The 27,882-nt window shown below is 44.8% G+C and overlaps 1 protein-coding gene across 3 annotated transcripts in view; it reads right to left on the reverse strand.

Annotated features, from left to right (window-relative positions):
* Positions 1 to 27,882, reverse strand: part of LOC136712985 (protein sidekick-1) — a 287,347-nt gene that overhangs the window by 136,217 nt on the left and 123,248 nt on the right. For all 3 annotated transcript variants that reach the window (XM_066689864.1, XM_066689863.1, XM_066689865.1), the window contains 3 exons: positions 10,283 to 10,442; positions 6,939 to 7,045; positions 6,203 to 6,350 (listed from right to left, as the gene is read on the reverse strand). In XM_066689864.1, the coding sequence (XP_066545961.1) occupies positions 6,203 to 6,350; positions 6,939 to 7,045; positions 10,283 to 10,442 (415 nt within the window). The remainder of the gene's footprint in view (positions 1 to 6,202; positions 6,351 to 6,938; positions 7,046 to 10,282; positions 10,443 to 27,882) is intronic.

Consider the following 27,882-nt stretch of genomic DNA (forward strand, 5'->3'; position numbering starts at 1 on the left):
TGAATAATCGCACCAACTGTTGTCAAGCTGCTTGGCGATGGTCTTGTAGACCATTCCAGCCTTGTGTAGGTCTACAATCTTGTCCCTGACATCCTTGGACAGCTCTTTGGTCTTGGCCATGGTGGAGAGTTTGGAATCTGATTGATTGATTGCTTCTGTGGACAGGTGTCTTTTATACAGGTAACGAGCTGAGATTAGGAGCAGTCCCTTTAAGAGAGTCTCAGCTCGTTACCTGTATAAAAGACACCTGGGAGCCAGAAATCTTGCTGATTGATAGGGGATCAAATACTTATTTCCCTCATTAACATGCAAATCAATTCATAACTTTTTTGAAATGCGTTTTCCTGGATTTTGTTGTTGTTATTCTGTCTCTCACTGTTAAAATACACCTACCATTAAAATTATAGACTGATCATTTCTTTGTCAGTGGGCAAACGTACAAAATCAGCAGGGGATCAAATACTTTTTCCCCTCACTGTAGCGTGTATTAGACCTATCGGTTTCTGCAGGATCGTCTCGCTCCTATTCACATCTCATTGAGCTTCGCACCCATGAGCCCAGCACTGCCAGCGCACCCTGCTTTGCGTTTTTGTACAGTGTCATTCATGGCGATGAGTGGATATCGTAGGTTGAGATTTGGTTTCTTTGTCACACGTAAAACAGGACGACAGAAACACAATAAAAGCATGTAGAGGAAGCCAGTGGTCACTGTAATGGCCTGGGGCTCGTTTACGCTGCTCTACGCAATAACGACTGTGACAAGCAATAAAAAACGAGGTGCAGTCATAAATATACTAATCACAGAGATAGTATTACAGACAAATATCACAAAAGTGTGTTGTGTGTTTATCATACTCAGCAAATGATTATTATAATACACATTACAAACGTACAGTTATACGAAGTGAGTACAAACTGCACGTGCGCTCAAATAACCACTATCACTCCATCACGTATCCCTCTATCGCGGCCCTGGGTTCGGTTCTCTGTGACGGGTGGAAGGAATGAGGGTTAAAACTGTCTGCCTGCTATACGTGTAACTACTCATTTACCTGGCACTACTATACACCTTGTGACGATCAAAGCACTGCTATAATTAGACCTGTTATCCCAGGAACAGAGAGGAAGTGAGGCTCTGAGAAGCTGTACAGAATAAAGGACTCCGCCTGACATGAACACGATCCGATAAGAAGTACAAATTAAAAAGTCACCTTAATTTGAAAAGCGGGTGTCTGAGCTCCCGGAGAGACGGCAGCTGTGGGGGGCAGGTGGTTAGCGCAGGTGCGGTCCGGGGCTCACACAGACACGGTGTTTGCAGCGTGGCCGATGGGACAGCGCAGTCTAAGAATAATCTTTCTTCCTTTGACAAACACCTTTTTAACGTGAGGAAAAGTTAATTAGCTTCTCCCAAACAGATGGCACTACTTAACAGCTCAGATCTATAAGAAAAAATAAATTAATATTCTCTCTTTCTCTCTCTCTCTCTCCTGAATATCCACTGAAGTATGAAGTGCCCAAAGCTGCGGCAAATAATCAGAGGTTATAACTTACAGGCTGAGCTTAGCCCAGATACAGCACCAGAGCTCCAGGTTCATTAAGAACACACAGCTATTATCAATGTTTTAATTAAAATACAGAGTTGACATTTTGGCAACTCTTTCTTAATTAGGAAAAACTACGTAATTATGCCTGGTAACGGTGGTTCCTACTAAGAGTAGTCGTTAGTATTTCAATTAGTGCAGCCCGGCTCAGGAGGATTGAGGATTCGCTTTCCCTTCTGCCTCTCCAGCAGAACAATTATTTTCTTCTCCTATACTTTACATGCTTGCCTTACATACAGTTCATACATGAGTACCTGTGTGTGTTTGTGTGTAATTAATAACCAGCTGCACCGCCTGATTTATATCAACCTCCTGAGGACAACCTGTTCGTGGCATCAGACCCGCCCGTGCGACGCTCGCAGCGCCCGCTGTAATGGATGGCGAGCCAAACAGGTAACAGCACTTTCAGGAGGCGTCCGAGTTAAGAAATGAAGCAGCTGTCTCGGAGCATCACCACTTCCCGTTCGATCCGGAGCAGCTGTGGCTCGCATCGGAGACCAGAAACCAAATACGACAGCATTGAGTTGCGTTTCCCCTGACTGTGCCCGCAGCCCGATGGAGAGAAGAGCGGAAAATCAGAGAAATGTCTCCAAAGGTCATCGATTTATAACTTCGTGACTTAGGGTCTCAACCTTTCTGAAATCGGGAAATCGCGATGCCCACTAACAACAATATGCAGATGAGCTGCCATACTGAATTAATTAATAATTAAAAGCAATACTTTACATAACTTTAAATAATCCTCATTCTCTCAGGGTATATTGACATTTAAATTAATTGAAATCTCTTGTATATGAAGCCGTTTACTGATTACCTCAAAGGGACTGCTCTGTATAAATACTGTTGTACTTTGGAAAAAGGGCAATTTAATTACCAAGTATCCGAGCCTCCGCAGTAAAGCCAACCAAATGCCACTTCAGAAAAAACAGACACAGGAAAAAGCAATCATGAGCATAATTCCATCTCTGTAGCATTTTCACTTTGGCAGAAGGAACACCATACGTGCAAATTGGTACAACTGGTAATTTAAACAGAAACTGTATAACATACGACCATTTAGTTTTGATACTTTAGCTCCTGCCATTAGCGGTGCACACGAATGACAATGAGGGAGGGACAGCCTTGTTTAAAGGTGTTTGTATCGTACTCTAGACCTGCATAAATCAACCGGTTTTAATTTAGCAAAGATAAATAAAACCAATCAAACTGAACACTGCCCGACCGATCCGTTACTCTGTGAAAACCAGCTCCTTTATTGAGCTCCATATTCAAACAATAACTTGGCTTTAGCCAAGACGATGGGGAAGAGTCTCAATAAATAAAGAGAACTCACTCACACTAAAAACAATATTGGCACAGAACAAACAGCACATCCTTATCGAATGAACTGAGTTGTCTATGCCGAGCGGAGTGCGACTGAGGGGGTGACGAGTTCAGATTGGTCGACAGAGGACGTCTCGCTGGGCCGGCGCACCAGGAGGGAGGTGGCGTGACGGTGTTTTGGTGGCATTCAGAGAGCAGTGATCTTTATCGGATCAATAACTACACAAGGAGCATCATCGCTGCGCTCTCAGGAGACGCACAGAGCCATCTGGTTTGCGTGTGACTGGACGGGGACGACACCGTGAGATGACAATTACCTGCAGCGCCCTGCCCGGGGGGGGGGGGGGACGTGTGTCCTCAGTGAGAACTAGAGAAGTAAAAGATAGTCGGGCCTCAGAACCCATACCACCCGGCACCAGATCCGACACTCAGCTTGGTCTGTTGGCATCGAGAAGGTGTTTTGCAATGAGGTATTATAATAGTGTCCTCACAGTTGCAGAAACAGTTTTGCTTGACTTACAATTTCAAAACAGCAACAAGACATAATAAGGCAAATCAAACAAACATTTCAAAATGCGGTTTCCACTTAGCGACTACCCACAGGGAGGCTGGTGTTCAATCCCTCCATCTGGGGGGCCAGGGGAGCAGCGAAAGGTTACCATTCTGCTATTCTGCAAATTAATTAAAAACTAATGTCTTCCTTACGTTTACTGTACTTACAAAATAATTAAGTGAAGGACCTGTCATCAGTGTCCAGCAGATTGATTTGTGTCCCTTCATGTTATTCTAAATGGCTATTGATTCCAGACTGTACAGTCCCTAACAATTAATCTAAGTGTCTGCAAGGGCTGTTAATTTCATCATCCTGTGTCATCCGTGAAGTATAACCCATCTCTCTCAATGCCGTCAGAGGGATCCTTCAGAGCCGATTGGGGCTCCAGTCTAAGCAAGCCGGCTGATTGCATTATGATCATTAGTTTCTCCTCCTTGGAGAACCAGTAGGATGCAACGAGCAGGGCTGAGACGACATGGCCGGCTCACAACTCAAAACCCCATCTCTGTCAGCCACCCGGGTCCAGGAGACCCAGTTGGGCTTGGACACAGAACAATCAAAGCTCCGAGCAGCACCAGAAACTGAGACAGAGCTTAAAACGGGCCAGAACTCATCGGACTCCTGACCTGAGCCGAACGCTGGGCTCTAGTGTTTCACCCAGCAGCGAGCGAGGATCATTTAAATGACAGACTGAGAGGCTGAACAGCCACTAAGCTGGACACATGTGCTCCTGTAATGTGTGCTTGTGGGAGCAAGACCCCCAGTTCTCTGGAGGGGCAGCCTTTATACAGCAGAGAAAGAGTGGCCCTATCACAATACTAATCACTCTGCATTTGCCTCACATTCATCTGTTTACTTATTCATGTAGTTTTGTCTGTATTACAGGTTATACATTTATATCAACTTACTGGGCTTTTTTAAGTTTGTGGCTAGTAACCTGACCAGTAACCTGGTGGCAGAGGAACGACATTAAGACCTTCTTCCATAGAAGCAAATGCGATCCATTGATGAAAACAGGCATCGTTCTGCCAGCCCCTTGGCATGATCCACCAGGTGATTGTGATGGACCCCCACAGCACCGCCTCACGCCCAGACCCCCGTGTGAGTACTGGTGTGTAATCATTCACACGCTACACCCTTGAGTCTTTACAAATCAAACCTTTTAATCAACCTGAATCCGCAAGCCACACGCAAGAGCTGCCTCAACTAAAATGAGTCTCGTATGGTTGAGAGGAAGACAGGCTACTTTCTGATCTCGTCTCTCAGTTTCGAATATCCTGTTCAACTGAGAAACGCAGTGTTCTTAACTTGCACGGCTCTCTCTCTTTACGCCACAGAGAGGGATTTCAATTTTCTCTGCGGCGGAAATCTCAATCCATCTAACATGATTTTCACCAGTTATCCAGAACTTTGTTGAGAAAAACCCTGTTAAATTGTGTCAAGATAAGGACCTGCTCTGATTTGCTCCCCCTCGGAATAAAAGGCACTTAGCAATAATGGAGGAATCAGACCTGCCTTGCCGCCACTGTGTGGGTGAGCTGCTAATTAGACAAAGGGAATGAAAAAGTACCATGCCAAGATTAAAGGACGGCTGGAAGTAAGCGTTAATTGCACTTTTCTGACAAGGCAGCGAAAACACATTGCATAAGATGCCAATGCCTGCCATGGCAGTGCACGTCTGCAGCGGCATGTCCTGTCATGTGCGGCTCACACGGGCCGGCTCCCAGTCCAGCCATAAGTGACGCAAAGCCCTTTCCAATTATCAGGCACTATAAGTAGATCCAGCCAATTAAGGGCAATTTCCCTGTTCCAAACAGCTACGCACATGCTGTCAGAGTCCACTACTGCACCTCTGAGGCAATTACTCCCAGAGGTGGCAGAATGGGTCAGAACCCAAGAAAGGAGCTCGTGCCGCGAACCAAACAGGTGGCCCATCATCCTAATGAGGGGCTCCCCACTCTCCGGCGAGGGATCGGCACCACCCCCACTCCACCAGTAAACAGCAGATCCTGCTCAAACAGTGTGTGGAAGCAATAAAAAAGGCAAACACAATGCTAGGGTATATTGTCAAAAATGTAGAACTGAGAACAAGGGCAGTAATGTTAAGACTGTACAATAAAAACATAAGACAGTGTCCAATCGAGAGGAGGCCATTCGCCCCATCATGCTCGTTTGGTGTCCATTAATCTGGATACTGTGGACAGTTCTGGGCTCCACACTTCAAGAAAGATATCGCTGCTCTAGAGGCAGTTCAGAGGAGAGCAACCAGACTTATTCCAGGTCTGAAGGGAATGTCCTACTGAGAGACTGAGGACCTGAACCTTTTCACCCTGGAACAGAGGAGACTACGTGGGGACTTGATTCAAGTCTTCAAAATCATGAAAGGCATCGACCACATCAAACCAGAGGAGCTTTTCCAGATCAGCAGGGACACACACACCCGGGGACACAAATGGAAATTGGGCTTCAAGGCATTCAAGACAGAAAACAGGAGACACTTCTTCACACAGAGAGGCGTCACAATCTGAACAAACTCCCCAGCGATGTGGCTGAAGAGACAATTTGGGAACATTCAAAAACAGACTGGATAGGATCCTTGATCACTTAGATATTAATGGACACCAAACGAGCACGATGGGGCAAATCTCCTCTCGATTGGACACTTTATGTTCTTATGCTGCTCACAGCCCTGTGACAAACACTCGTAAAGGTGTGTGGTACTCACACTCTGTTGCTGGGGATGATCTTGTACCCGTCCCTGAACCATGTGACCTGTGGCCGGGGGTAGCTGCTGACCACGGGGGAGTTGAGCACCGCAGCCTTGCCCTGCGCCACCGTCTTCCTCAGCTCCTCCTCCACAAAGTCGCCCATATCTGAGGGGAGGAGAGTAGAGGTCAAAGTAATTGAGCGATCCATCCGTCACAGTGATGCCACGAGGTACCTGAGCTGTGTTTAGCAGAGCCATTTCTCCGAGAGGAACAAAACACTTCTGACAGGACAAAATAGGCACACACAGTTGAGGTGAAAAATCGAACTCAGCCACTTATTGATGGCATGAGACCTCTTTTTTCAAACAGAAGCAAAGGCATGTTCTGTGTGAAGCCACCGTCTGAACGAACTGAACACATTCTGATATGAAATCTGCCCAGCTTAACGTCTAATTAAATTGACTAACTGCAGAAAGACACAACGCAGTTTCCATACATCACACTGTAGTACGAACGTGGCTATGAGCTGCAGAGAGAATCATGCATTTACGGGCTACGCGTTTTCACATTGTGAGGAATTAGCTTTAGAAATCAAACAAAACAAAGAAACAAACAAATCCCTGAATAAATGTTAAACTTCCCGAATAAGTGTGTGTTAGATCTAGCGCCGCTCCGGGAAAAGCGTGCCCTACAGGCGTGCAGCGAGAGGACCTGCACAACAGGCTGCTGCACGTCTCTTCTCTTCATACTTACATGCCACTTGTACTTCTGCCTTCTTCTGCACCAGCGCCCCCATCCTGTTCCTCACAACACACTGGTAAAACCCAGCGTCGGAGCGCTGCAGCGATGGGATGGTGTACCTGGGGACAAGCAGAGCAAGAGTGAGAGACGAGGGATGAATCCGAGGTCAGCGGCCATCTATGCAGCCGTTTGTTCACATGAAGCCACTCACCAAAACAATGGATTATAGACTGGTGTGTGTGCTTGTTTATGTAGTTTTAAATCCAAAAAGAGAAGGCAGCACAGAAGACGACTCCTGAATAAATATTCATAAAAAAGGAATGGATAACCACAGATAAGCCGTTTATATTTGACTTATTTACAACTTCACTAAATTCTGACAGATGAGATATTAAAGCCATGAAGTGCACAGGGAGTGTTGTGTGTACAGGGAAGCTCTCAGACTGTCCAGATTTTCCTTGGCCTCTGTCGCTGCTGTGCGTTAGCAGGGGACGCACTATTAAAGAGCAATTAGCTTCCCCTCGCAGATGAGCCCGAGTTCATCAGAGCTGGGTCTCGCAGTTGGGCCAGATATCATCTTCCTCTGATATCGGGAGCAGATACTGCGCATTACGCACTGCTGGCCGCCCCCCCCGGGCCGCCCCCCCATGGAATGGCGTGGCTCGGCCAGCGCTAGCACAGTTTTTGCGCCAGAAGAGCTATTTGTTAATTTGTTCGTTTTGATAACATGCAATTCGAGTAAATTAATGCAACAGAGGGAAAATAAACAAATAGAAAAATACTTCACACACAGCTTCTCTCGAGGTGGATATTAAGCCGCAGTATTGACTATTGTTTTGTTCAAATGGGACTTAACTGTCTATGCTGGAGGTTCACACATACAGCAAACTACACACACTATAAATTTCTCATGCGTGTGTCACAGTCAATGTGGTCACCTGTTTGACTCGCAACACAATGACCATTTAACGCACTTTCTGAGAAATCTCCTCACTGATCGAGAGATACTGCAGCTGGGCACGTGGGTCTGATGAATGCCTTTGGATATTGTGTAACGAAGATTGTTACACTATCGTTCAACATTGATTAATTAGCCTGCTGAAGTCTGAACAGGACCAGCTCAATTGTTCTCCTCCGATCATTAGAGTAACTTCTGCGCCCCGTGAAACTCAGTTAGACGCACTGAAATTCACCTCTTTCACCGTCTGACCAGCGAATCTGAACAATAGACACAGTGAAATGATTTAAATGTGCATAAAATATTATCCAGGACTCTTTCATTATGCAAATACATTAGCAAGAGCAAACATCCCCTCTGGGTCTCTTCCAAAAGACAAATACAATTATTATAGAAATACAATAATTATTTAAGTAATAAAAAATAAATTAAAAAAAGTGATTTTTCCAAATGCTATTAATCTTTTAATCCTGTAATTATTATTCTGCTTCAGTCGATGCTCTTAATATAAATAGAAAAGTTTGGATTATCATTTCATACAAAACAAAAGCATTAACCCTTCACGGTTGCAGGGAAAAGGCTTATCTTGATTCACAAAAGGGACCATTTCCTGTCATCACATACCTGGTGAAACCGTGTTCTGGTTCTCGTGTGTTCCGAGACGCACAAACAACACAACACGTCTGAAGATACAATGCTTTTATTCTCAGAAAGGTTAACGTTGTTGTATTAAAGCAACTGTACATCAGGAACTCAAGTAAACACTGAATTAATTACCGTATTGATTTATGCATGAGCCCAGCGCACAGTGCCCAAATGTTTTGTATTTATATTCTTGTGCCGAATCTGACCTGCAGAAGAGTTGCTGTTTACGTCTTACAGCTTCTGGAGGCGTTTCAGTGTCAGGGTAAAGAAAAGCAGCTTTCTCCTCCCTGAAGAGCAGGGCTTACTTCCCTCAAATGCAGATTCATATTGATACAACGATCCATGTCTTTCAATTCAGTTTCAGGGACTAATTGCGTTAGTTTGTTTAGGTAGCCCTGAATCGGCTGATATGACAGTGTTTATCCCTCAGTGACAGTGTGGTCAGAAGTTTGATTCACTCGTGTGGCATTAGGGGTCTAGCGCAGTGCCCCCGCCCTGCTGTGGCGATGTCTCCCTCTGATCGGAGGAGAGACGCGTACAGCAGCAGCGCCCGCGCGAAGCTGCCAGGCCTCCCTGCTGTTGACGAGCTCCAGTGTGAAGCAGCTCCTCGGCGCTCAATGACAAGAGCGCAGTAAGCAGGCGCTTTATTAAGGCACTGCGACCGGCAGCAGAGAGGCAGTTGAAAGCGGCGGTGACACCGGCATGACTCTGGCAAACTAGCAGAAAGTCTCATTATCCCTGTTGATAAAGGAATGTAAATTATATGTTGACAGAGCTCTCTGCAATGTGAACATTTGACGGAAAATAAATAAGTTTCGGGGGAAGGATCTGGCACAGTTATTTCACAGTGTCTGTACGGCAGCTGGCTGCAGGAAAGAAAGCAGCGTCTGCCACTGTGAGGCTGACGTTTCACCCAGAGCTGCTAGGAGTGAGTTGTGAACCAGCGGTGCGACTTTTAAGTGTTGTGAATTTATGGTGTAGTAAAAAATAAAGAATCAAATCAAAAATATAAAGGGAAGCCAGTGGAATCAAAAACAACTTTATAGTAAACAGAGCAACTTGTTTCGTTTGTAATTTGCATACATAAGCAGCATGGTAATCTAATTTGTTGTATAATAACTAGAATACTAAACACATCTTTAGAGTCAGACTACACCCCTAATGCCAACCGATGCGCTCGGCTCCCCTGTAGATGCAGCTGGCAGAGCTGCAACAGGCATGAAAAGGACATTTTTCAAAAGCATTTTGCTTCAGATCAAATTATTTCCTGTTAGTCTTTTATATAAATGGATAGGAGTCCGTTGTAGTGACACATGAATGAGGGTAATTTGTTTTCTTGCATTAACATGTTATTTAACATTTGCATCAATCCAGATTTGCCAAAGTCAAAGCTCTGTGTAAACCCACTTGCACAAAAGGCTTTGAGCCTGACATTTAGCAGTCTGGCCTGCTTTGTGCAATATCTTTGTTTGGGGGATAGTTTGATCTCTTGGTCTGAAACTGAGGAACTCATAAAAAGAGATGTTTCTTGTTTATCCACCACAACATGAGGGACTAATAAAGTTTCTAAATAATAAAAATCAAACACAATGGTGTAGGTTCAGTCAGAGAGCAAGACCTGCCCTTACACTCATCTGAACACTAGACTGCATTTCGGTGATGGAGTACAAATGGTTAATTTACTGCCACCCTGCCGAGACGGATCTGAGAGCCCCCGGCCACACACACAACAGAGGAGACGGCGGGCATTTACTTGTACTGCGGGGAGAAGGTGGTGATGTCACTGTTGTTCAACATCCACTTGAACTCCAGCGGCCAGCTTCCCTCAGCCAGGCAGGTCATGACTAGACGGTTGCCCTCCAGGTGGATCTGGGGCAGGCCGGGCTCGGTCTTGAAATACGGGGCCACGTCATCTGTAAGACAAAAGGGACGCATGTTAGACCCGGTACAGGCCACACAGGCGAGGAGCTCCCGAGGGGTTCGCCGTGTACGACAGTCATGAACAGACAGGGCTTAGCTGTACAGCCCCACCATTAATCTGCAGTGATATTCCTCTCTATGCTCCCAATGCTTTAAAGCTCATAGACGAGAGGATCATCGTGACTGTGGTCTTCCAGGCATATGGCAGATGGATATGATAAAGCAGGGCTTTACCACAGGGATACAGACAACAAAAAATATATTGTGTTTGTGTTGTTGGGGTTTGAGGTGTAAAACCACAGGATATGACTCTCAGGAGCTCGGATTTCATTTCATAAGCAGAAATTTATGAAGCCAAGTCAAGGCGGTTTATTGAAATATTACAGGCCCAATGTCACCCGCCAGCCTGAGAGCTCTTACGAATAGCAATTTGCTCCGAAGCGGCAAAATATATCAACACACATTCCTGTAATTCATCTGCAAGGTTGTCAAATAAATCAAAATCAGAGAATACAGCATGTGCATCTCATTGCCAATATAAGCACATCACAGTAAGTGTTAATGTAAGAACTGTATTTCAAATGATGCATCACATACTGATCCCAGGTGTTCTTTGTCACACGTCGGTGTGAATGGACAGGAGAACGGGAAACTCTCAGCGCGACGCAACTTTGTCGTCTGCACTTCAGTGATGCCATTATCAGAACAACGCAATGCTGGCTTTTAATTGTTTTCTTAAATGTATGATTTAAACAACAGGAAAGGAAAATAAAATGTAAAAAGCATGTCGGAGATGCCAGCAGACATCAAACCTGCAGACTATTCATCAGAGCATATTAAACGATTGTGAAGTGTGAAGATTTCACTGAATGCTTTCTCTCAGACACGAGAAGCACTCAGACCTGGCACTGTTGCCTAGAGAGGCTTTTATGCAGGAAGTGACAGTGAGATGCTGTCTCCTCTCTCCCTCTCTCAGCATCACAATAACAGCCCCCGACCCGGGCACCACAGCCACGCACGATAACTTCAGGAAATTAAATAAAACACAAGAGAGGTAAGGGGTTGTGAAACGCTGGTAATCAGCAGACTAATCCCCTCACTGTAAACATGCAACACAAACAGCGTTGTTGTAGGCAATTCAGCCAGTCGAGGCTGTGAAGAAGAAAATGAATTTTACATGAGGTTGAAAACAGAGGGGGGATAAAATAAAATCCAAAGAAGGAAGAGAGAGAGAGTAGTCTTGTGTGCAAATCCTCCCAGATCTTTCTGTGTGATGGATTAGACAGCACTAACAGCAGGTGATCTCCGCTGGTGTCAGCAATGTCATTAACACAGGGCAGTGTTATACTGCGAAAGACTGCGGGAGTAAAGATTAGGGAAGTGCAGTGCAAATTGCCATTGGCATCACTTCTTACAACAAATTCACTTACTGCACTAACTTCACACACCTATTTATTAACCACAATACAGCACGACGTGAGGTTTCAGTGTCAGTCAGTCACACACAATGCATATAGTTTCCAGGCTGAGGTTGTGTAATACCACGACACATTACTCTCCCAGTTTCCTCACTGGCAGCTTCTGCAGAGGTAAACAATTTGGAAAACACACTATTTTCCCACAACAGACACGAAGCTGGAGAAACAGCAAGACCATCTATTCTTGAGCCCTTAAACTGCATCAGATATCCTGGCATCGCAAGGGGGACCGGGATCACAGTCACAGAGGGGCACTGAAGGGTTAAAGACTCAGCAAAATGTCTTCCAACGTCTTCGACAAATCAGTTGTGCCATAAACAGCACCTCCCCTTGGCGTTAAAAAAATATCTCAAATACAGCGGTGAAGTGACAATGAAATTTATTAAGCCATCATAATCAAAGCCATCAATCAGGACTGGAGTCCAGCCGGGGCTGGATTAGAAACCCGAGTGTGAGAGGAACAATCAGGCAGAGAGGTGCCTTTCATTATCACAGCCTCCTCCGCGGCTCCGGCTCCCAGCGCACATAACCTGTCAGCTGCCGCCGCTAATCTCTGCTGCAGCCCTTGGTTCCGTATCAAACCCTCGCGGACGGACATGGGCCTCGGCGCTGTTCCCGATATCTGAGTGAAGCCGGGCTCAGGGCCCAGGGCCCGGGCTCGGGGCTCTTTATCTTCTCTGCTCAGATCGAACAAAGTTAGTAACTGAATCAGCGCCGCCCTTCCCATGCGATTGATAGTTTTCTACTCCGGCTGGAAAAAACTGTCATCACAAATTTATTTTATTTGCTGGCAATTTGGAATAGTTCAGTTAAGCAACCAGGTGCTGGGAAAGCAATCTAAGAGTCCACTGTTCAGTCTCCCAATAAATTCAATCTGTTTGGCAGCGCGGCACTCATAGCTGGGGAAGGAGTATTTATGCATTTCTGTTTGAAAGAAACTCAGGTTAGGGGAGCTGTGCTCCGACAAACGAACAACTTCTGCAAAGCGTGCGATTACTGCATACAGAGGGATTGGGAGAACAATATTACAAGCCCCCGTCTGTATGGAGGCATCAATCGCACGTCAGTGGCTGACTGCCGCTCGCAGAGTTTCATAAATATTCACCATGCGCACAGGACAAGGGACAGCTTACGCTTTAATTGAACCCTAAAATTACAGGTCTCAATTCAATATCACAAGTACAGTAGAGGGAACAGATTCAATGCAATCAGTTTCCTTCACTGCGAAATCCCCTGAAGTCAAACAGCCGTGGCGCACTTCTACAGGAACACAGTGAATACCAAGGAAGGAGAGCCTTTCACTGGCGGCCGCTCTTTCAAGTCGCAAATCGGTCACTCAATCTGCTCAGGAGTGGCATCTGAAAAAGCTCCTTTTCCAACAATCTCAACTGCAATATTTATTTATTTATCTCTATCTGTATCTATATATATATAAAAGATTTTTACAAAAACGTGTGGTACATCAAGAATTAGCGTATATTAAATTCACATGATACTATAGCTGTTCATGATGAGAAACTATCTGAACTGTTCTCCTGGATCAAAGCCACATAAATACTTTACACTCCCTGGGTGCTGAAATGTGTACGATATCCTTGCCTGATCGCCAGAGTTAAGAAAAACTGTGATCACAGATCAAAGAGCGCATGAAACACCAGCTCAGATCCTCATAATCAAATGATCATGTGGAGAAAACGAACACATGTAGGCACGATACTGTACTCTCTCAATCCCTCCGGCTAAGAAGAAAAAAGATTGAGATTTGATAGCATGATGGCTTTTTAATACAAAATCACATGAAAGGAAGAAAATAATATTTCACATGGGAGGTTAAAATATTCCACTTACACATCAAACTTCTGTCTAACTACGGGTTCATAGAGAAACTTCCAATCTGTTTCGTCGGCAGCGCATTCATATTCTTATTAAAACATCGCAGGCTAAGTACAGAGGTTAAAAAAAATTAATTTCAGACCTTGAATCACCTTTAACAAATCTGATATCTGTAATTATAGTGCAGTCATCTTCCCCTGAATGTCAGGGGGGTATTAAACTGTGAATACATTTCAATGCATTTGAATGCATTTTATCCCCCCCACCTTGTTCATTTCAAGGGGCTCGGTCTGTAATGTGGTCCCCTGCTCAGCTGCGACTGTCTCTATTAGCTTGCTTAAAGATGGCAGACAGGAGACGCTGCAATACAGACGCACAGTCCTCACAGGACCACAACACAGCAAAGCAGGTTCAGATCCCCCATACCTGCTGCATTTCAGTTCACCAAGGTTATGCTTTTTGTGTAATTCTTTAAAAGCTGAACAGCGAGTGAAACAGCAGCTTTGTGTGCAACCTGCACTTAAGCACATGGTGCACTGTACTGGTTTATGGTTTTCTTTCTCCTCTCTTTGTGTTAAAAAGAAATGCCCAAAAAAAGCCAAATGACAGCTACACGGCTCAGGGAAGCCAGCGAGCCGAAGCTGGGGAGAACAGCGAGATGGGGATTGTTTTTTTTCCTGCTGTACTTCTCAATATGATCAAAAGCCTGCAGCCTCAAAGAGATGCTGTTTGTTGTCAACCTGCTGCAGTGGAAGTTCCTCGGTGTCAGTCACCGCTGTGACACGCGCTTCCCTGCAGACTGCATTGGCAGGTGGCAGGAAAATCATCAGGAGCTCAATAATTGCAGGAGAGATTTTATCCGCCACTACTTTTTGGATTTAATTTAGTCTTCACAGCTGCAGAAAATGCACAGTACATCGGCCTGATAAAACACTGCTTTCCACCTGGCTGGAGAAGCTCGTCTCCGTGGTGTGAGGACCAGTGCTCTGTACAGCGAGTCCTACGGGTGACCTTTCTGAGACCAGAACACTGACATTCCTGTAAGATTCACTAACAAGATAAATGGAACAACAAACTCTGAATATGGACCCTCGATCACGTCACTCATTATATTGAAACTAATGTTCAGAAGCAGCGTTTCTTTTTATAAACGACAAACTGCAAGGACAGAGTGCTTAATGGCTGTGCAGCAGGGATAGCAATGATGGCAGTAATTGACTAAACTGTTCCCTGGCTAATCAGTGACGTCGAGTATCTGATTGTGCCCCTAACGTCCACAGACACAGGCAGCCCTGTTTACCGGCACCATATCCGTCTTCAGAATCAATGCATTTTAAGTAAGTCTTGTATATATTGTGCTCCTAATATGTGCACATATTTTGAGCCTGTGAAGTCTTTCCTTGAGTTCATTTGTTACACCCAAGCAGTTCAGTCTGACAGCTTCATTTCAGTGCGAGATGTTTGCTGTGATTTCGGAGCAGCGTGGTCTCGACTGACGATGGGAAATCTGGAAATACCAACACAGACTGGAAGAGCCGCAGGAACGTCTTGACTCCATTGGACATAACCCTTTCATATGCAAGACGTTTCACTCTTGTGTGAGAACTGTAAAAATCATCTTCATTTAATAAGCATGTTCAAGGGGAAAGGGGTTATTATATCTACATTAAAATCAAATCAGTCAAATTGGATCTTAGAATAAGATTTGTATTCAAAGTTTTTTTGTATATTTAAACCAAAATGTGAAAAGGTTGTATAAACTGTTTTAGCCGTAATAAAAGTTAACAGAGAAGTCTCTTGGATCTGGTTAAAAACAAGATCCAATCATCTAAAACTAAATATTAAAGCTCCAGTATTTCATCTTGCAGAAAAACATATTTCTAATTAGTTTACACAGGTGTTGAAAGGTTCACCACGACTTCCCTTTCAACATTAATCTTTGACAAGCAAAGAAAAACAAAACACGGAGATAAAAAGACGTTTTTCAAGAGGGTTTTAATTACATCTAGGAGAACCGTCCTGCTTTGATGAGACACCGTAGGAAATGGATTATCAATAAACTTGATTATAAACCCAGTAAAGACCACACACTCGGCCGATACGGACCCTATGGCTGCAGTCTTGGGTGTGTTACTCTGAGGGGTGAAATCTGTGCCGTCTTTCATCATCAGTGTACTCGATTGTCCGAAGCTCAGAGAGGTATTAGGGTGATTGTATTTTCCCTGCAATCGCTAACAATTAGCCCTGGAGAAGGACCAGCGGTGGCGATGCGTGACAGAGCAACACTGTTGAGCAGTGAACTGATCTTATAAACTGAATTCGCTGTGAAACCATAAACAGCCGTGCCAATACGACGACACAAAACTCAATTTGCAGGCTAACCAGGCGATATGAAACAAGTCACTGACTTGAGGGTCTAGTTAACTGGAATCAAATGCCGTAAAACGCACTTTTAGAGTGAGTCTGATCTACCCATGAAAATAAAAAGGTGTTTTTGCATCAGACTCGTCTCTGTCGATATGGCTAAAAGTGTTATTTCAACTGACACCCTCTTGACATTCATCTGAAATGCAGAATAATAACCAGATAGTCAAGTGGCTTGAAGTGGGTTATTTTCTTGCTCTTGCAATTACACCAATCTGAAATCCCAGTACTCAATCTTTAAATGATTCAACAGTGGAGCAAAAACACTCCCATCTGTTTAGGTGTCGGATGAAGTGCTCACAAGCAGAAGTTATAAATATATTACACGCGACGTTCCCCGTTCTCTGGACGACTCCGGCACCATGAGGTGCCGTCAACAGGCCTTCAGCTGGCATATTGTGAAGGTGGAGCTGCCTTTCGGAGGGTCACACATTCAAGCCTGATTTTAACAACGGTTAAGCAGATCTGAGCAAGAAATTCAATTTGTCTGGATTATTACTGAAGATAAGCGCTCTGATAGGAGTGGCTGGGCTCAAAGGGAAAGTCGCACGGTGCTCCGAGGCTTGCAAAACCCATGCAGATCAAATCTCCCTTTTAAATAACAATTTTTCTTTTAGGTTTTCTTTATTTCTTCAGACACCAATCTAGCAGTAACATCAGTGCTGCCGGCAGCCAACCTCCACACTGAGGCAGCGTCTCGCGTTCCGGGCATCCTGCTGGTTTGAGGCTAATCTGAGCATCTGAAGGAGCGACGCGGGCTGATGCCTGATCGCTCTCTGCGGAGCGGGTCTGCTGCAGCGGCTTCCACGGGAGCCTGTGGTTCTGTTGGAAGTCCAGATTTGTTGGGAACAACTGAAGTCGGGAGCCGCGGAGCAATGCTGTGATGGTATCAAAAAGGGCCATGTTTGAAGTCGCTTTATCGGTTGGGCAGTGAATTTACTGGAAGGAGCCGTTTCACTTGCCACAGTAACTCCTCACGGCTGTGGGAAGTTCACAGCAGTACAGACACACATAGGTAAATCCTGTCTGCAGCATCGGCTCCTTAGGACTAATTACGATGAAAGTTAATTGCAATAGACAGCAATTAATTAATGGGACATTAGTATTCTACAAATTTACGAATCAAGCATGAACACAGAAGCATTAAACACAGTTACATCTAAAGACACAACAATGGCTGCAACAATCTGAGCGTCGATCCACTGCAAGCGAAGTGAGACAGTAAATGTGTGGAGGGTACCATTACAATGAAAGTGTGGAACACACCATTACAAATACTGAATTACATGCCATTTAATTATTGTTTTATTTTCACTTTAAAAAGAGAAGACATTTCACATGTCAAACTCAGTAGTAGACAGTTTACCAGAGTGGTGTAGATGTTGAAAGAACCCTATCCATCTCTCGATCACCAGCTCCTGTGCAAATAAACTGGTTATATATTCACTATACGCATTAATCTTCTTGGACAAAGAAACACGGGCAGTAAATCAGTCCCTGCTGCCATCAATCTCTTCAGAGCGGCATTTCATTGACTGCCACTCCCCACTGATTGTTTTGAAGGGTTATGTCAATTGGGGGAGACATCGTGGAGAAGGGGCTCAAATGAAATGCCACCTCACCCCCCCACCTGCTGCCTAATGTCAAATAAGCTGCTGTGGATTTGAAACACAGAACGACTCCTACAGTACCGTCTGTCTGCGGCGATGAGGCGGCGCAGTGGCAGTGCAGGGCGGGGGGGCGTCTGTGCTCGAGTTGTACTCTATTACTGGTGCAGCACTAAAGGACAGCCTCTCTTCATCTAGACAGCGTGCTGAACAATAGGACGTCAGGACAAGCACATGACCATATCACATTGTAGCTGAAGAAATGCGACGGCGCAGAAGAGCCATTGAATCCAGGGTGTCTGGCATCAGCGTTATCTCGACCATCTTTAAATAAAATCACAAACAGAACCAAACAGGAGGCAGGGGCAGTAGAGGGCAAGGAGAGGAACGGGGGCATCTCCCAGGTAAGCACTCCAGTCCTGTGACTTTAAAAGCCTTCAATTACTGAAGGGCAAAGAGGGATTATATCCACGGCAAGGCACTAATCTTCCTCATAAGTTAATATTTTCTATTAGAGAAGCAATCTGTGCTAAGTGGCGTCCCGTTCAATTGACAAAGTAAAAAGAATGAATTCCCAGGTGCAGCGCCACGCTATCTTCAGCAGCCAAGAACACGCTTATTATCCTTAACTGCCGAACTCCCTCATGCAATATTCATCAAAGTCTAAACAAAGTGACAGCGTTATCCACTGATATGCCACTCAGCCTGTTATGGCTGATATGAAAATGGCAACACATTTCTCTAAGGATCGTACATGGACTCATCAAATAAACAGCCTGCTCTGTCTCATAAAGAAGTCTTTATACAGGTAGTAACGCTGCAGAGTATCTGCAGATCGGTGTCGTCTCAGACAAGATTTACTCTAATGACCTTGCATTTACAGAAGTGTACAAGATAATCCAGCTCCGTGGCCAATCGCGTTCCTGCTGCACAGCCCTCCCAAACTTAACAAACACTAACTGTCAACCCGCTGAAACAGATCTCATACAAAACAAGAAGTGTTTCACTACAACATGTTACACTAACTTGGGCAGAAAGCTAGAATTATAGTTTCATTCAATTACTGAAAACGAAGGAAAGTGGGCAGTTTTCACCTTAAAAGTCATACAAAGCAGAGGAGTCTAAAACTGGAGTCAATCCCAGCAGATGCTGACAGAGCAGTTCATATATGCTCCGATGTGCTGTGCAGACGGATGGGGGGGACAAATGCTGCATCGGGGTGCTCTGATGAATACATGACTTTAAATACACTGCTCTGAGATGTTATCTTTACAGCTGAACAAGGGACAAGAATTGTCAAGTTCAGCTGCGGCTCGCTGTCGTTTCTCAGGGATTCGGGAGCTTTGATACAGGCGGCCGGCGACCCTCGTTCCCCAGCGCTGCGGTGAAGATCTCAGTCCAGAAACCACTTCAGAGGTTAACATATACATTCCACAGATACAAACACACATTTATCAGCTGTGATGTCATTCAAGATCCCCCTCTACATTAAAGAGCACTTTCTATTCTGAGCAAAGAGAGAATTCCACAAGTCATTAAAATTCCTAATTAGAGTTCTAATTCAAAGGGTAAAACTTTGAGATACTTAATCTAACAATCACTCAATGCTGAGTGACTGTTTAGCATGTTAAGGAGCAGCACAAAGGCCTATTTTACAGCCCGGCAGCGTAGGATGATCGTTCGGATGCCTGACATTTCCTGACAGGAAAGACAGGGAACAATCGACCTTGTTTTCAAACCACTTGACCAGCATACAGGGACAACCAGTTTAAATACTGCAGGAGATGAATAGCGAGAGACTCTCAGATGCATCTTGACAAACCAATCTGCAATATATTAGCAGAGCCTCTCGCAATGTGGAGACGAGACGTTTAACGATTTCTGTGGAAACCCAGCTTTTTTAATTAAGGGTGCGAGGCGCTATGTGGCTTTCAGGTCAGGCAATGTTAAAAATAATGGCATTTTTAAAAAATAAATTCAGCACTGAGCTCCATTAGTAAACAGCCGGCAGCAGGGCTGTGGTGGGGGCTGAAGCACCGCCACTCTTGGCTGTGTGCGTCGATGGTTGTGCGTCTGCTGATAAAAATTAGTATATTTTAATTGGAGGTGGAGAAAGCTCTGCAGTGTGCTGATGTTTATTTGTTTGTTTGTTTGTTTTCCTGGCGTCGCTCATCATCACAAATTAGTTTTAACTACAGTATTTAATCTATTAACATGCAGCCCTGCGAGCCAGAGTGAACGGACATGGATCTGAGCCCCTGATTCAATTGCACCACAGTTATTAGGGGAGTGCAGCGCTTTGATTGTACACCCTTGAAATCTCAGTGCAAACACAATCTTGCAGCAATGAAAACAGATTAAAAAGACAACGGTCAATTTTAACAATATCATTTCTGCACTGGGAGAGTTGCCTGACAATTCCCAACACCGGAGGCATTTCCCAGGGAGACACACACAGCCGCTACAACCTCAACACGCGCCACGAGGAATTCCAATTACCTCTGAAAGCCTAAAAAGATTTAGCAACTGGCAGCTGGAAGTGGGGCCGATCACTCAGAAGAATAACTCGCAGGCCGTAAAACCGCCCCCCATGGCGCCGGGAGAGGCCTGCGCGTTGGCTTTACCTTCATTTGTTTCTATGACATTTCCTAAAGAACATTAAAAACAACATCCTAACCTTCACAAATTACCTCCTAATTGCGTATGGAAAATCGATTCGCAGGGACCAGCTAGCTATCCAGCGCTGCGCTGTGTTAAAAAGCTCAGTTGCATTTCTAATTCCCCCCAGTCTGACTCTGGGCTCTCGGCGCAGTCTGTCGAAGCCGTGCCCATTATGTTAATGCTGCTCTGTGTTCGTCGGTCCCAGTGATGCAACAGTTTAGTAACACTGTCAGAAAAATTCAAGCAATGCCTCATTACAGCCTCAAAGTGCAATTTTACACTCATTTTACAGCAGGTCAGGTATACGATGAAGGAAAATGGCAATGATTTGTGTTAATTAAAACCAACCTGACAGAACGCTGTTCTACACTCTTCCTACCTAAGCTGGTAGTGAATCCGGCACAACGATGCCCAATCCAAGCATGACGACAACGGGTCAGAGAGAGCAGCCTGTCAGGACAGTAACTGACAACCAGGATGGGAAGCCAGGGACAACAGGAAGTGCATTTGAAAACTCAGAACAATTGCCGAGGGATACATCTTTAATACTATATTATCCAGTTCTTGCTTCTATATTATTTAAATAATACATATAAATATCTAGTATAATTTTTATGGCCCTTCATTTTAAATGCGGTTCAGCACACAGTTTCGGGCTGTATTTCTGACCTCCACACAGAGCCAGCCGCAGTCTGGAAAGGTTCGGCCCGAGAGATGGTGTAAATGACCGGCCGATCAGCACACAGAGCCGACATCCACTGTGAGAGCGAGGCGATCTGGGTCGAGCCCTGGCTGTCCGTGTGTCTCAATCAGGCATTACAGCCACCTGGGCCCTTCAGCCCCCAGACAGACAGGTGTAGGACTGACCAAGTTCCCCCCCGCCCCTGCATCGAGGGGAAACACACTCCGGCCGATTGATGCAGAGGGTAAAACCGTTCACTGACAACGTATTTCCATTTTGGGAACTATGTTTAATGGAACAGAAGTCTGAATTTCAAATGCATCCACCGACCGCACACAAACACGCAGATGTCAACCACCTCTACAGCCCGCAGGTCTTCACCGGCCTGAGGCAGATTCCCACCAGCGCCCACTTACTGACTGTACCGCCACAACGACGACCCGGAACAGGAACCACACGGCCGGAGCAAACAGAGGCAAAGGAAAAGGAGAACCAGGAGACAAGGAGAGGGATGAGGACGGAGGATCGTGTGCCCTCCCATGCAACGCACCGCCGGGGCAGGAAGCCGCAGCACGCAGCCCTGTAACCTGGTTCCCATGCAAGCCAGCAGAACGAGGGCTGCAGCCTGCGGCGTCTGCCAGATCAATGGGCCATTAGGATAAGGAAACAGTGCGAGTGAGGATGGCTTAGAACATTCTCATTATAAATAATTTTTAAAAAGCGATTGTGGTTTTAATGGAAGCAATAAAGAATTTTTAATTACCACCCAGTCATCGGAGGGCCATAAAACCAGCCGTAGTATCGATTTATTCCTGAGGAACGCCAGGCAGCGCTACCGGCGCCCGATAAAAGGTGTGTATCACCGCACTTGTGGAACATCACCGTTTCCCTCCTCCCCGAAGATCAAATTCATTACACATGAATCATTTTAGTTAGTCTATGAATCCTGCCGTTTCATTACTTAAGAGAAAGGTACGTAAGTCACCCTTCGGCTGCGTCCTAGTCTGGGATCAGCCTTTAAAAGAATTATTAGAGACAGTAAAACTGAATTAAGCTCTAAGCAGTCGAGTTCCATGAGGAATAGTTTAATTTAAGCCGTTACAGAGCAGATCATGTTTAAGAGCACTTTAAACATCAAGGCAGAAGGTGAAGGTTATTTATTCATGGTGTTCTGCTCTGCCTCGGGATTCCACTTCTTCACCGCGATGTTTGTAAAAAGATCCAGAAACCCTCTGGTTTACAGCAGTGACTGCAGACCTACAGAGATGATGCCAACAAGCTCAAAGTCCAGGAAGTGGGGATGGTCAGAGCCCAGAGCTCCAGCTCATCCATGAGGATTTCTAGTGTCGATCAGATATATGTTGAACTTATCGAAATTAATTCCTTTTGGCTCATAGAGGGCCTGTGCGTCTCTGCCTTTGTTCAGTGTCTCGAGAAGTCTGCAGCAGACAGAGACACGCACTTCTCAAACCTTCGATTTGTCTGCCGTGACGCTTGCAGGGGATGCGGTTAACATGGTTACACTGATAACAGACCGGCCTGTTGTTTCTGAGAGTCGCCCACAAGGTCACAGCCGTGCTGAGGTGGAACTGAACCAACAGGGCTGACAGTGGGGCATCATATCTACTTATTATCTATATTGTGGATTATTCAGTAGCCTATATAATCTGTTAGCCTTGCATATTAATCAACATTTTATTAATATTCATTGATATTTTTCCCATATATGGACTTTTTCTTGGTTCGGTTGTTTCGAGGTCTCGACCCATAAATGGCCACAGCCGTTCTTCTCGGGGGTCTGAGCCATCACTGGGTCCGGGGGTTCCTCGGTATCCCAGTCACCTGTTTCTCTAGATTATTTTATTTCCATTAACTAATAAACATCTTATTGATTCACTGTAGATTCCTTACAAATTGGATTTCTTACAACGGATCACAAGACTCTCCTTTTTTGTCCTGTCACGTATTCTCAAAACCAAATTGTAATAGAGAGAGAAAAGTTTTGTCTTTGAAATGAAAAGCAGTTTAAAAACCAGAATGACTCTCCCTTTGGCAGCCACAGCTCAGCAGTTTCACTTCACATAGCCCAGTCTGAGCATCGGATCTCCTTCCTCTGCCAATTCGTCCCCACTGACAGCGCAGGGCTGCACTTCTACAGTCTGACCTGGACCAGAGAGCAGCCGAATCCCCCACCTTCTCTTCTGCTCTAATGTTTCCATGAGCAGTTATCAGCCCCCATGCACACACACAGGCAGACACACATGCATGCACACACACAAACGCACACACAAGCACTCACACACACACACCGCCCCAGGGACCATACTGTCTGGAGCTGCAGCTGGAGACGAGCAGGTATGGGCCCAGTGAGATGGAAGAGAAACAGTGATCAGTGACATTTCCGAGGAGCAGGTAACTGTCCTTGGGGACAGTCGCGACCCCCAGAGGAATGCACTACAGCAATCAAGATTACTGACTGGAGATTTCCATCCGCCGGCATTTCAGGAAAAGAGAGGAAAAAACATCAGCTACCACTGCAGGATCTCCTGTTTTTCTTCTTTTTTCTCCATCCATCAGGATGTGTTCCTTTTGGCCACTGAACTCCTAAGTCGCAGCCGTTTCCATGCCGCACACAAAGCCGCCAGCGGGTCTCAGAGGCCGATAGACCGCCGAGCAGCAAAGTGCATACTGGCAGCTAATTACAGAGAAACAAGTGTGGCTCCTACAGTGATCCACCACTGCATGTATATAGTGTGTCTCTCTCATGCCACACTGATGTCATGTGTATGGCAGAGACTTCAGTGACTCTCTAAAGGGGTGCTTTTAAGATTTTGCTGCCCTCCACATAACCCTTAGTTTCTTCAGGAAGAAAACTCTATGCGATCACACTTCTTCACACAGAGAGGTGTCACAATCTGAACAAACTCCCCAGCGATGTGGCTGAAGAGACAATTTGGGAACATTCAAAAACAGACTGGATAGGATCCTTGGATCACTTAGTTATTAATGGACACCAAACGAGCACGATGGGGCGAATGGGCTCCTCTCGACTGGACACTGTCTTATGTTCTTCTTATGTATGTTCAGAGTTGATTTGTATTAACGTGCTTCTTCTCAACTGCATATTTAAACCTTAGTCAGCTCCTTCACAGCCACCTCTCAGCTCCTTTAATTGAACACTTGGCTCTTTATCTCTTTACTGAAATACTTTATTCAAACTGTTGCATTTGGCTCTAATTTTGCTTCATTGTGGAGCATGTTGTGTCCCGCTGAGCTCGCTTTGTGTTTGTTACACCACTGTACAGTCAATGTTGAGAGACAGGTATCTTTTAAAGGTTTTCTGCAATTTCACAACACTGGGCTGGATGGTAATTGCATCGGACAATGATGTCAGTCATGTAAACCGATTAAAAACAACAGCTAATCTTTCAATGTGAAAGACATTTAATATAAAAACCAGAAACAGAACTTTAAAATATATAATTGAAGGTGCATTTTGACTCAATTTCTGTTGTGTTGAATTTCATATGCTCCTCTGTCTGAATTCAAATAACTCTCCCATTTCAACGAACAAGAGGGAAAACTAAGGGGAAATAGTGCCGTGGGTGTATTTTAACTATTTACATAAGGCATTTAATTTGGCTCTTCTGACCTTTCATGTGCCATTTAATTTCTTTGTATTCTGCCACTAAGCCTATAAGCTATGATTGCCGTACGGTTTTAATCAGTAATCTAGAAAGATTACATATTTCTTTTCTCCAACACAAATGTGGCACAGAACGTTTTCTGAAAATCTTCCATAATACAGGTTTTATATAATCATTTCATCCTCTTAATCAAATGCTCCCAGATATATTAGTACTTCAGCAATAAGACTCTCAGCTGTGCTAATTAACTACCAAGGCCATATTTTAATTTAAAATGCGCCGTAAATTGAATTAGCACCCATATTGGTGACTCCATGAAAGCACTATATGTGCAATTATCACCTTTCCACTCTTCAGCTGGCGTGAACCAGCTCTTAGGAGAAAACTAACCAAAATATGGAACATAAGATTATGTATCCTATAAATCTGAAGTGATTTCCTTGTATTAACAGAAGCAAGAATTCACACTTTGAGCGTTTCTGGCTCCTGCTTGCATATGCGCTTTCAGTCACTGCGTTCTTATGGACTGAGAAACAGATACAGACAAATAGATGCATCTTTCAGGGTTTCTGTAAAAGTAGATAAAATAAAAAATACAGCCTGACAAAGATTTGAAAGCACAAATAATAATAACTGCACATGTATTTATTTATTTAAATTCTCTGAAACAGTATTCAAAGTAGAGCCAATGACTCATGTGTGATTGTCTCTGGTTCAATGGAACTTGGCTACTCTGGGATTTTCCAGATGAAAAGTCAGAATTTGCATTGAGATGAACCGGCTTCACGAGCTCAGAGCATCCCGTTGCTGACGCACACGACCACATCTGTGCACATCTGGGCATAGAGAGTCTGCAACTGTATACAAGTCATTAAAAAGCACAATAAATTAAACTATAAATGATTGGATTGCTGCATATGTCTTGTCTCTAATTATGATATTGTTTATTGGTGTATGTTTTCTAAAGCAACAGGTTAATTATGTAGCTTGTCAATAGCTCATACAATCTTGATTAAAAAGCAGCCTCGTAGCTGATAAATGACATTTAAGAATATCTATATATAGATAAGATCCGTGCTGGAATGTATTATCACTGTAATTTACACTAAGCATGTATTCTGTGACGGACCAGAGTAAACACTGCATCAAGACAACAAGCGAAGTCTCTGATTGTTACAGATCATAGACAGACAAACCCTCATACCAGGCAGGACTTAACGTTTGGCCTGGAAGCACCAATCCTTAATGTTGCTCCTCTGCAGGTTCTGTCTCCATCTACCTCTGCGTGAAAAACAATGGTTTCTGGAGCAACTGAAGCTCCACGTCTCCTTTTAAAACCAGCGCCCAGCAGTCCGTCCCAGCCCTGCCTGCTTCGATGAGAGCAATGGATCTGTTTGGCATACCTATCACAAAGCCTTTTAAATCCATTATATAAATTAGACTTTTACCATTCCTGTGTAAAAACATTAAAGGACATCGGTCTGCTCATGTATTCTTTTGTCTGCTGACTATTTCATTAAGTGCTTTTGTGTACGCCCCCGAATAAAAATTAATCAGAGGAAGATGAAAACATCCTCACCGCCCCAGTCTGGGGCCGTAAAGGTTTAAGTGGTCCCATGCAGCTCATTAAGTTCCTGTATTTTTCAAATAAAACCAAACTTGCTTTATAATTCAGAAGGTTCTTTGGACTGTTGACAAAAATGTCTTTATGTGGGGAGATGGAGAGAGTCCTCTAATTCTGACTCGTCAAGCTGAGAGCGGCTCGGAGTCGAGTTCAGTAGTCGGTAATGAGCCGTCTCCGAGTGGCCAGCGAATACCAGCCAGCCATTGTAGCTTCACAGACCCTTTCATGTCTGCGGTAGATGAGAATCTAATGCATCTGAGCTTTCGGCAGCTGCCAATGCTTCACCCTGAACAAGTTCAAAAGCCTCCTGTGATCTGCAGGCTGGGTATTTTAGACTCACATCCTCCGCTCTTCAGAGCACAGGGGCGCTGTGTATTAGCTACAAGATTCATCTCGCCCGGCTCAACTGCAATAGCCGGCCGTGCTGGAAACCTGAGATTATTTCTTCCGGTCAACGCAACCTCAGAGCTGTACTTGTACAGAAATCCTCATTAGAGGCAGCAGACTACAACATGATGTTACTCCTAGACAGGTTCAGATGCTGTGGCACACAACTGCCATCATCCTCCAGCTGCAACACGTTTTGCAAAAGGAGATGATAAATAAATCAATAAAAACGCCTGATGGAAAGAGCCAGAGCCAGAGCCAAGCTACGGAGCATTTTATCCCATCAAATGAAGAGTGTTGCTGAGAGATCTGTGGACCCCAGTAGACAGAAATGTAAATGATGTGTTGCTCCCCCAACCCAAAGAATGTGCCTGCGGGTGCTCTTGTAATGCCACGTCTTCAACTGAACTTTTTAGTGGAAACCAGGAACCATCTCCCAAAGTCGAGGCGATCAGAGGAGACGAGCTGTCTGCGCACGGCTGCAGCCGGGGGTCCGCTGGTGGCCCACCCTCCCTCGACACGGCACTCGTGCGGCGTCAGCTAACAGCCTGATTCTCCGCCCTCACGGCTCGCTCTCACACTTCTTGACGATGTTTCAGTCGCTAGTTTTCTATAAAACCTTATGAAATGCACAACACCCCCTTTAACATTAATTTACTTTTCTTTCTGCTGTCGATTTGAATTTAGCCCTGAGCTTCTCGATACAGTTGGCCACTGTTTGGAAATGACCAGCATGTAGTTTCTATTGGGCATGCAGGAGGTAATGCCAGAGAACCTGGTGTCTGTCCCACAGTCAGTGGCATGTCATTGCCCCTCCTGCTGCCATTCTTATAAGCCCAGGAGTTACAGGCATTTCAGGAGATTGACAAATCATTTTCTTTAATTCACTATGTAAATCAGACAATCAAAAAGTTTCAACCCAATTGACCCTGAAGATCAGGCTGGTATTTGTCGCAGGCTGGCAGGAAGGGCAGATGGTCTCTGACCCCGCCCAATCTCGGCTGTCACTCAGAGTCCCAGTGTCCTTACAGGACTCACAGCCTATCATGAGCAAAACACAACAGAGAAACAGACATAAGAACTAAGAAAT

Source organism: Amia ocellicauda, chromosome 17 (assembly GCF_036373705.1).
Source record: "Amia ocellicauda isolate fAmiCal2 chromosome 17, fAmiCal2.hap1, whole genome shotgun sequence".
NCBI lineage: Eukaryota > Metazoa > Chordata > Actinopteri > Amiiformes > Amiidae > Amia > Amia ocellicauda.